The sequence below is a fragment of the Pocillopora damicornis genome, chromosome 6 (genome assembly GCF_964200805.1).
Source record: "Pocillopora damicornis chromosome 6, jaPocDami1.2, whole genome shotgun sequence".
In the NCBI taxonomy this organism is placed as follows: domain Eukaryota; kingdom Metazoa; phylum Cnidaria; class Anthozoa; order Scleractinia; family Pocilloporidae; genus Pocillopora; species Pocillopora damicornis.
In genome coordinates this window covers 23,777,469-23,788,704 of record NC_142675.1, presented here as the reverse complement: position 1 = coordinate 23,788,704, position 11,236 = coordinate 23,777,469, and the positions used below count along the sequence as shown (strand labels likewise).

Below are 11,236 nucleotides of genomic sequence, written 5' to 3'. Positions count from 1 at the left end.
TGAAAAAAGAAATCCGCACAAGAAAATTCCGAGTCCACTCCAATTGTTCCTTGCATGTCTGGATGTCACACGACATGTTATCATAGTCAAGTTTTTCCGAGAATCTGAATGAACCAGGAATCAAAGTGAATTCTAGAAAATAAGCGTGGTTTCTTGTGCTTGTCTGTGCAGGATCAAGTCCCTTTGCGAAACCTTTATACTGAATGAGATTCAGCCTGGCTGTCATTACGAACAAATGGCTTCCTGCGAGGGTGAGGAAATTGGAAATGTTGATTTAAAGTGATTCATGTTTTCAGCATTACGAAAGTCTGCAGTCTGGCCACTCTATTGACATGCAAAAGTAAATATTTGCAACTGGTTGCGGAACGAGAGCCTAAACTAAGCAATACTTAAGCTTTGTAGGGTAGTTAAACGAAGCCAAGCCTCATTAAGATTTAGCTAAGAGTACAACCGACATTTTAGTAAGAGAGGGAAATAGAACCTTTGGTACGCACTCCAAACTGTCACTGATCATGCAGACGAAAACCAAAAGTCACCAGCCTCTCTTTATTTCTTTTATGTATTATTTTTATTATGTATTTATTTATGTAAGTTATGTTTCCATTACGAGAATCGTTCCCATAGTTAAGGCGTTGTATTATTTGGAATAATTGTCGGTCAGCTCTAATTACCGTCACAATGCGATTTCACTCAGAAATTTATGTTTCTGACTCACTGCAAGCCTATAGTAACACTAATTTCAGTTTGTAGGAACATTCTGAAATATGCTGCTAGAGGTTTCTTTAATATCTCATTTTCTTTTCCAGTTTAATTAAGGTCTGTATTAAATATAAAACTGTTTGAGTCAATGGGACCCAATTTTAATCCACAAAACCAGACACCAAACAATGTTTGGGACAAAAGCAGCCTTAATTTCTATTTAATTAATATTTTCACAAATACGAAACTCTTGCATGATGATATACATAAAATAATGATGAAATAATACTCAAATATGCTATTTGACCAAAAGACTGGTTGATAGAAACACTGGACAGATACAAAGAACAGCAAAAATGAAATACTGGAAAGGGATGGAAGGGTCAAAGAGAAATATCTTCTAAGAATATGCATGAGGTTTTCTATATATTGGCTAACTAGCAAAGCACTAGAGCAAATGACATAAATAACTAAGTAATCTTTTAAGTAGCTATCATGACATCAGTGTACTTTTACTTGCAATATAGGAAAACTAACTGACAGGAACAGTTAGATTACTTTTACACATTGATGATGTGAGACTGCATGTCTCTGTATCAATTTATTATGTTCGTAATTTAGAAGCACATAACCTGATAATGGGTAACGTTTCCCATATGAAAGATTGTTTGTTAAAGGAGATTGGCCTTAAATTTGCCATTCTTTTATTTGCATTTGCTGTTTTGTGAAGATTAAGAAATCAATTGTCAAAAGCTATATAGGTTGTAGAAAACTATCAGTTCAACTCTTCCTACATAATTGATTTTTAGAAAATTTACTCCTAGCTCTTCATGGGAGGGGGTAGGGGCCACTTTAAACCCTTTTTTGTGTTGAACTTGCGCACAGTGGCATTCTCAAAACCCTTGATACCCACAGATTCTCTCCCATTTATGATACAACCATTATCCTCATTAACTGCCTGTCTCAGAATGTATTAATTTTGTAAAGAGGAAGTACTCTCTAGTAGCACTTGGGAGTGAGAAAATTCTAATTTCCTTGTTGTTTACATTTTTCATTGCAGTTCAGTGAAGTTGTCTGGGTTGTTCTTGTCCTTTTGTATGGATCTCAACTATTTCATAATTTACCCTTTCACTCCCAAGATCTCATTGGCAATTCTCCAGACTTCTACCATATAACTATTATGATGCCAGTTTGGAGGATTTGATATTGGATCAACTAATAATCCTCTAATTGATATTTCGATCTTTCTTCTTGTGACATGTCTGCTTGGTATTGTACATTTAAGGAGAAATTCTGTCTTGGTCATTCATTGGAGTTTTAAGATTAACACAAAATACTGTTTATTAGTATTGGAATCAGTAGTTCTTACATTTTAACCTGTCAGGTTAAAAACTAAATTCTGGATACCATGCAAGGAAATAAAAGCTTATAATTTACACTTTTCCTTTAGTTGGCCAAAATAATTGATTGAAAGTAACATCTTCTCCATTGTAAATCCAGGTATCTCTGGCAATGATGACACAGAAACAGAGGAATTGCCTGCCCCATCATTTGAAGAACAGTTTAAAGACTTGACCTCTCTCATCTCCTTCTTTGAAGAGTGCTCAATGCAAACATGGATGTTTATTGAACACATGAAAGAGAATTTCTCTGAAAGCTTGAAAACAGATCTTATGACTGACAAAGAAAGACAGAGTCTGCAATCATATGCTTCCAAGAAATCTACTCTTTTGGTTGTTGGCCAAACAAATAGTGGAAAGAGCTCCTTTGTAAATGAACTTCTTGGCAGGTTATTCATGCCAACTTCTGAAGCACCATGCACATCTCGCATTGTCTGTCTTAAATATAGTGAGAAAAACTATATCCAGGTTTGTGATGCACCTTTCTGTTTGGAACTTTTTAAGAAAGAGAGGCTGATAATTTGATCAAATACCAGCAGTTTCTTTTTTTTTGGGGGGGGGGGGGGGGAAGGAATTGAAGCCCCTTTCTGCCTTCCCCTTTGCTTCTCAGGAGTGGCTTAATTTCATAGGTTAGTTGGTAGTAGTGCACCCACCTTTATCTTAGAAAAACAGGCTCAAATCCTTTTGAAAGCCCAAATTTAAAGAGGGGGAGGGGTGCTCAGCACCCTAATTTTTGCTAAGGGTAGGGGATGCATAGCCCCATTACTCTGCCACCTGTCTTTGCTCAGAGGGTATTTGTAGGTTCTCCAGTTTTCTTTCTTCCATGTAAACCAACATTTTGATGAGAGATCTGTGCTCCCAAAACCAAATTATTTTTCATCATAACCATTAGAAGAGTAAATCAATAGTTGGAAAATTGTCTTTAAAAAAAATTCAGTTTAGGATGTGCATTTTGAAAACAAAGTGGTTATAATGTAAACCAAACATGTAAACTAAAAAGCTGGATTTACAAACAGCTGTTGTTATGGTTATCACCAAACCTCATTCTATTATACAGTCCCAGAATTTGTTTTTGGGGGCAGTTTTTAAATTATTCAAACAGATGGTTAAGAGATGAGAAAAAGAAGAAAGAAATTTGTCACAAGACTAATTGGTGGCCAAGCTCAAAATGGTTAAAGCAGTAGATAAATTCGAAGCACATTTGCGGACATTTTCAAAGTCTTTAGGTCATTCTTTAGAATCCAAAAATTGAAGTTTTTGTCATGAAGAGATCTAAACTTTATAATTAAGGAGATAAATATTTTATGTTTCTTGAACATTCTTCTTTGGTGCTAGTTTTGACTGGAAAATAGTGGGAAAAGATCCTACTTGTGCCACAAACTCCTTCTTGTATTGACTAGATTAGATAAGTACATTGCAATAAGCATTTTTCCCTTGCAAAATGGATTTTGGAATTCCTAGGAATTCCTAGGAATTCCTAGGAATTCCCAACCATAACAACTCTGGTTCTAAAAACCTAGAAATTCCTAGAAATTCCTAGAAATTCCAAGTTTACAGCCAACAAGACACCGCCATCTCGATTCCTCGGTCAGTTGTTTCCACTGAACTTAAAGCAGTGGTGACAACAGAGTAAAGTGCGTCTTACAAAGGAGAAACATTTGTACAAGAGACAGAAGTAACTATATGTGATTACAGAGGTGCGTTGGAACTTTGGTCCACAAATAGTCATGCACTGTCTGAAGTATAAAACAATTTTGTTGATAGCTGACAGACAGAGAAGAACAACAAGTAAACTTTAGAGCTGTTATTATTGAAGTGTGACTTACACTTTTCATTTGTATATAAACAAGAACTTGTATTTTGCACCAAAAATAAAAAGATGTAATATTTTTTGGGAGATCCAGTGATTGGGACATTTAAGAAATTAAGTTACAAAAGCAAACTTGGTTTGTACTTCTCACTACTAACAAGTCTTGTTGACAAATATTTTCAGATCAGAGTTTCAATTAAAGTAAATTGAAGACGTCATTTAAAAGGTGTTTTTTCTCAAAGGGAACATTGACTACCTCTGTCTTGTCTGCATGCCAAATGTTTGCAAAGTGAGTGGATGATCCACAAGTATTGGAACTTTTACAAAAATGTTTTGTAAGAATAAAAACAGCAAAACAAATTACAGCAATTAGTCACGAAAACAAAGCAAAAACTGAAAAAAAAACAGCAACAACAATCATGAAAAAAGAAAGATAAATTAGGTGCTGAATTTGTTTGTCTAAGGCATGAAATTTCTACTAAAAATAATGTCAACAAAAAGTCTCTGACAGTGTTTGAGGCAACTGAGCTTGACTGTTCCAAGGTTTTCTAACAAAGGCAACCAGTAATGTAGGTTAGGGAAGTAACTTATGTTCATAACTAACAAAGTTCTTTAAGTGTAGATAACAATGTAATTATTGTTAGTTATTGTGGAAGTTGTGTACCAAGGAACAGCTAATGAATGTTTAATGATTTTGGCACATCAGTGAACATGAGACATTATTATTGCATCACAATAAAAATATTTTATGATCATGGAATCCAAGAGTCCTTTGAGGTTAGATAGCAAATCTGTGTTATGAGTACATTGGATTAATTGGCAATTTCCATTTAACATAATTGAATGCTGGTTCATGAGAAAATCCATATTAATGTAGAGATTTACTAAAACTTAGTGTGAATAATAAATTTCATGATCTTTAAGTTACAAACATATACATGTATGTATATCTCTTGGTAAGTTTTGTATAGCATACCTTTTTATTGAGCCAAAGTTTTAAGCCTCTGAAATTACTTCTTTTCTTAAAACCTTCACATTCAAGGTATTGAGAATTTCTTAGAATTTATGTGGACCTCAGGGTATTTAAATTGCCTCAAATTCAATTCCCAGAAATTCCCAAGAATTCCACCCTTCTTAAATTATAGGCAGTTTGTATAGCTGAGAATTCCTAGGAATTCCAAGTCCTCACAAAACTGGAGTCTTCCTTTCCCAGAAATTCCCAGTAATTCCAAGCTTTTTAAATCAGAGTTACTTTGCATAGTTGGGAATTTTTGAGAATTCCCAGGAATTCCTAGGAATTCCCAGAAAACTGGGAATTCAGTTTGCAAGGATCATTTGCATAATTGGGAATTTTTGAGGATTCCTAGGAATTCCGAATTCCCAGAAAACTGGGAATTCAGTTCGCAAGGGCTATCTACTCTCCCCTCTTTTTTTTCGAAAAAATAGTACTGAAAATTTTACCATTCATATTAAAGTATTGGGTAAGTCCAAACCCAGTGAAGGAAAGAAGATTTTCTTCGATAAAGAGTTGCCGAAAGCGGAAATAGAGTTGGATGACAGCCAGAGAGGAGATCAAGTCATTATCTACGTCATAGATGGGAACTCCTCTCTAAGGTTGCAGGTCAGTTATAGTCTTACGTTCATGTGGTTTTGAAGGTGGAATTATCAGTCTCATTTCACAGTCTTGGTTAAATTTCAATTCCATTCTCATGTCGTTGCTTGTAATTCCCACTACTAGTGATCCAAATCCCATTTTCCTGGTGAAGGATGGTGTAACGAACGCACCAATAAATTCTCAAAACTATAACTACACAACCAGTGGTATCTAAAATACACATAGAAATGATTTAAATAACAGAAAATGATGGCTGATCTTCATCTCTGCTAATGGTCAGCTTAGTAGAGCGAGGGAATCGGTTCATTTTTGCTATTCGTATATTCATCTATATGGGCAGATGACTTAATGCTCAGAAAACCATTCTAGACTGCGCACAAAAAATAATGTCAGTTAGAAAATTGACTGCAATTCTTGAGGTTTTTACCTTTTTACGGGGTGTTGTTTTAATGATTCCGTCTAAACAGTTTTCGTGTTTGAATCACAGGAAAGGACTTTTCTTCTAAACCTGAAGGAGAAAGTTGGTAACTTGCCCATTTTCTTCCTGTGCAACATGGTTGATAAGAATTGGACAGCCCTGGAGTTTGATAAGGGCTCTAACTTAGAAGAAGATGTTGACAAAGACCCACGTAATGAGGAAGAAAAGGAGCTTCTCGCTTATTGGGCTCTATCTCAATGCTACATGGTGCCTGGCGACATAGAACCTACACAATGTCCTTTCTTTCACGGGTTGTCCATTAAGGAGGTCAGAAACGCTCGACTGAAAAAGCATTCAAACCAGTATACTAAGCAGTTTGATGACCTCAGGTTTAAGCTGCTGAAATTCGTTGTCGCTGGAGTGACCAGCCATCTACGATCTGCAGCAGAATTGCTCTGTCACATTCAAAAGAGAGTGTTTGATTTCTTCTTGAATTGTGACTTCAACCAAGATACAATTCATGCTCAAGATGAGTTATTTAATAAGCTAGAACTTTAAGAGCGCGATTACGTGGTAAAAATGCGAGGCTATGTCCAGGAGAATCTCTATAAGCTTTCCAAGTTTGTCAAAGATGGTGTCAAGTACAACAGATGTAAGATCGCAAGCGAGGCTGCCGAAATGCTGTTTGATTCAATCAAAGTTGGAGATGTTGTCGGGCGAAATGAAGTGGTAAAACAGTGCCGCAGACAGATCAGGGACCTGGTGTTTTTCAAGGCTACGAAAATATCGCTGATAAGAGTTCAATACATTATCTCCGCTATCACCAACGATCTACGCAAATCTCTCGAAGGCTCGCTCTGTGAGGTCGGCAGAAAGGATGACCACTTAGCTACACTTGTAAGAAGGCAACTGCAGTACAGTTTCCTACAACATTTTCAGACGCGAGACGTTTGTTCTCATTTTGATTATGCTTTGATGAAAAGTGGAGAGAGGCTTATGGACAACGCGAAGAAGGCTGTCATTGATGTGTGGTCTGCCATTCGAGGGAGGGGGACGTATCTTAACGCGGAATTGAAGCAAAGTATCGCCGAAAATGTGCTCGATAACATCGATTGCGATGCCATCGCACGCAGAATCTGTGACAGGATGCTAGAGGATCTGCTGGAAAACGGGCACCAATTGTTCCAATTTAACCTGGCTTACATGAAACAATGTTGTCATGCAGCCCTAGAACTGTCTGACGTTCAGAAAAAATTAGCCTTAGAACAATCCCCATATTTTTCCAGACTGATGATTGAGGCCAGTGCTCTTTTCCAGACGCTGGCTTTCGATGTTCCTTTGAGAGCGGTAGTTGGAGCGCAAATAGGAAGGAAGGGCAACCGAAGGAAGGTTTTCGAGGACAAAACCGACAAGAAATGAGTTGTGAAAGAGCTCACGGTTACAGCTCACCTCAGTGAAATGCAAGATGAACATTTGCTAGGCATTACAAGAACCCTAGGAAGGTCAGATTATCAGATGGTTTTTGGTCACAACCCCGGCCCATATTATGAGAAATATTATTTCTAAATTTTACCTAATGTTGAGGATTGTTGGGGAATCACATGGTTTTCAGGGTGGGTCAGGGTGGTTCAGTCGTCGACAATAAGGTATAAATGGGGGTACCATGGAAAATTGACTGACAATTAAATGCCATTAAGGGGTGAGGGGAATCCAAGGAATATTACAGAGCATTATGGTGCATTTTATCAAGACACGAGAAATATCCTTATTAAAACTGTATCTTTTTGGTTTTTAATGCCCGCAGGATACAAGATGATATTTCCACAATCTTACGACCTATTTCGTTGAGATTGGACTGAAGTAATAGGGTCTCTGTTCTGTTTCCAAGAATGGCCACAGACCTGTTCGAAAGTCTTCAGAGTGATCCAATCCTTTTGCCTCAAGGTTTGAGAATAACGCAGCAAATGGCTGATGCTGTGGAGAACTGCTAGGATAGACGCATTTACCATGTTGATCTCAGGATCACAAACATATTGGTAACTACGCTTCTGAATTACATTACGATATTAAATCCCTGATGTTAACTCCTGTGTTTCACTGACGAGAGTATACTGGCCGATTAGGTGTCTCAGGATTTTTTCCTTAAGGCCATGATTAAGTTCTGGGGCTTGGCGTTCGGCCCATTGTAGAAAAATGAGAACAAATTAATCTTATGACTGATTTTTTTTAATGGAAGGAGTTGCAGATCTTTAGGCAAAGTAGCTTGGCTTATCATTGCAGCAGCAAAGGCCAGTGCCCCCCACCCCTCTCGATGAATGGTGCATATCGCAATCAGGGGACCTTTTTTTTTATTCCCTGCTCACTTCACTCGTATGCAGACAATGAATATGAAAGAGTCTCAAGCAAATGACAAGCAGTGGAATAGGCTCTGCTTGGAGCCATGTTCATTATGTTTTTTTTCTTTCTCCTCGTTTTTTCTTTTAAAAAACAGCTTGAATGCTACGGGAATGCAAAGCTGAACGTTTCTAAGCCAGGGGATGACACGATTAGGAAGTATAGCCCCACTACTCTGCCATCTGTCTTTCCTCAGAGGATATTTGTAGGTTTTCCAGTTTTCCTTCTTCCACAAAAACCATTTTCGCACGGGTACCAATCGTTTCAAGTTAACCTGGCTTACATTATTATTTTTTTAATTGAAAGGAGTTACAGATATTTAGGCAAAGTAGCTTGGCGTATGATTGCAGCAGCAAAGGCTAGTGCCCCCCTCCCCTCTCGATCAATGGTGTATATGGCAATCTCGGGACCTTTTCTTTCGTTGCTCAATTTACTCGAATGCAGACAATGAATATGAAAAAGTCCTAAGCAGATGACAAGTAATGGAATAGGCTCTGCTTGGAGCCATTTTCATTATGGTTTTTTTTCTTTTGAAAAACAGCTTGACTTCCACAGGAATGCAAAGCTGAACGTTTCTAAGCTAAGGGATGACACGATTCCGTATCCTGACAACTAGGCGCCTTTCCATGTTCCTGCTCAGAATCCCTTTGCAAGCGCATCTGACCCTGATTCGTTGAACACTCTGCAGGACCATTGTATCTACAGTATTGCAGTCTTGCCTTTACTGTTTGTGGGGGAGAAGTACTGCAGACCACCCTACGCCCAGACGGTAAAAGTGGATGAGGTGTATACTGCCGTAGCCCGAGGAGAAGATTGTGCGTACGTCTCAGGAATGAACGATCCAGGGGGTCAGTCTTCTTGCGAAAGGCAAAAGGCTCGCGAAATTGTCCTTTCCATTTTTTACTTTCGGCAGAAGCATAACGAGTATCTGTTTTTTAAAGATGGATTTCTTCAAATCGAAGGTCACTGAGATGGTTTCTAGTTATTTAACCACGAAAGGGAGACCTTACAATTTCAGTTCCATTTCCACCTACAAATTAAAGCAATTTATATAAGCCAAATTTGATAGTAAAAGTTTTTTTTACATTGTATAATTCATTAGCATTCGATTCAACCTATGAAAAGACATACGAACGAAACTTTCTTGGGTTACAGTTTGAGAGAAGCGATAATTTCTTGCCCATCTTACTTGTGCTTGTTTCGTTCTGCTTCGTTATTTATGTTTTTCGTCTTGCATTTAAGGCAACTATAGAAGGTGATGAAGTATTTATATCTTAGATCTACTTTCAGAGCTGTTTTAGGGCACAAAAAATTGGTGCCATTTTGTTTCCCGTAGAAAATTGATATCAACATAGGGTGGAGTTAGAAAACAAACTCGGGTTCGCGCGTTTTTTTTAGTGAAAGTTATCGCGCGTTAAAAGCTTGCTAGGATTTTGCAATAACGGATTCTGCAAAAAGAATGTTTCGTCATGGCAGAGTGTGTTCTTCTAGTCGTTTTAGTGAACAGTGATTGTGTTTTACGAGTTTTTAGTTTCATATTTTGTTGATGTAACAAATGTGGTACCAAAGAATAGACTCACCCTGTACAGTGTGACCTTTAAAAGACATCGCCTCTTTTCATTTACTTTGACTACCAAGGTATTTTTATAACAGGCAACTGTAACCAGCTTCTCGAAAAAGAACTGTTTAAGAATTACAGGAGTTCAGAGAAATGCTAAGCATTGAAACAACGTTATATCCTTTACACTTCGCAGATAGTTGTAGGTAGTTGGTTTTTCGGTTAAAAACACCTCAACCAAATATTAGGAAGAAGTTTTATTAGCTTTACTGCTGCTGAGGTAACTTGTTCTATTGAGAGAATGACAGCAGCGTACTAACTGCGGGGAAAAAAATGCGAGCTCCGCTTTTAGGCTTGGCTAAATCTATATATTATCACTATTAAAACCATATCACGGTTCTGTGTAGAGTTGAAAGAAAAAACCACAAATAAAACAAAAATACAAAAAACAAAAACAATAACAAAACAAGTTAAAAAAAATAGGAAACAAGGGAAACGAAAACATAAAAGAAAGAAGAGAAGGTGTATTGATGTCGCTGCCGTTTCTTGGGAGTAAATTAGATCTAGAATGTAAATGCTTAGTAAAATTAAGCTAAAAATGGTGCTGTTAATCCTACCACCAAGAGGGATGTGGTTGCAAAGGTGTCTGCCTTATATGTGCAAGAGGGAAAATAGTAAATTGTTACTTGTTTCCTGTCAGTATTTGAAGTGTATATACTTACTATTAAAAATTCCTCTGTGGGCTTTCCATGGAATAAATAGTCGGAACTTACATGCAATCGCTATATTTATAGAGGGGGTAAGTTTCTAAAGGAACTGTGGTGCTGTTTCAGAAAGGGTATAACAAGATAATTTGGTTTATTTAACTGAGTCGATAATGTAACTTGGCCACCGTGAAGAGCTTCTATAGCTGACGTTTCGCTGGAGCGTCAGCCCTTCATTAAAGAGCTTCCTAGTCGCTCTGATGAAGGGCTAACGCTCGAATCGCCAGCTTAGAAACTCGGCCTTAGGGTGGCCAATCTACATTATCAACTCAGTTGATAAAACCAAATTATCTTGCTATAATTAGAGCCTGAAACGTGTCCCGTAGTTGTTAAGATGAAGGAAGTGAGCCGTTTTCCCGTCCTTGACACAACGTATATGGCTTTTTGCATTGATGTTTCCCTTACTCACCAGTTCCGTTAAGCGATGACTCTTTCTTGCACAAAGTATGTATGGTCGCCAAGGGAGAGTAGATCAGTTGTACTCATCTTCGCGTCAGACATTTTGATCCTGCAAATCATCCTGATAAGGATCCAATAATATTACCGCGGAATGTATAATATTCATAATAGAGCATTGA

At 37.6% G+C, this 11,236-nt stretch overlaps 1 protein-coding gene and 1 pseudogene across 1 annotated transcript; both read left to right on the top strand.

Moving 5' to 3' along the window:
• The first annotated feature begins 100 nt into the window (after positions 1-100).
• On the top strand, positions 101-5,048 carry LOC149044556 (uncharacterized). Its single transcript, XM_089209604.1, has 2 exons — positions 101-251; positions 2,200-5,048. The coding sequence occupies exons 1-2, from the start codon at positions 236-238 to the stop codon at positions 2,622-2,624; spliced, it is 441 nt and encodes a 146-aa protein (XP_089065730.1). The 5' UTR covers positions 101-235; the 3' UTR covers positions 2,625-5,048.
• Positions 4,708-7,751, top strand: LOC149044555 (dual serine/threonine and tyrosine protein kinase-like; annotated as a pseudogene).
• The last annotated feature ends 3,485 nt before the right edge of the window (positions 7,752-11,236 follow it).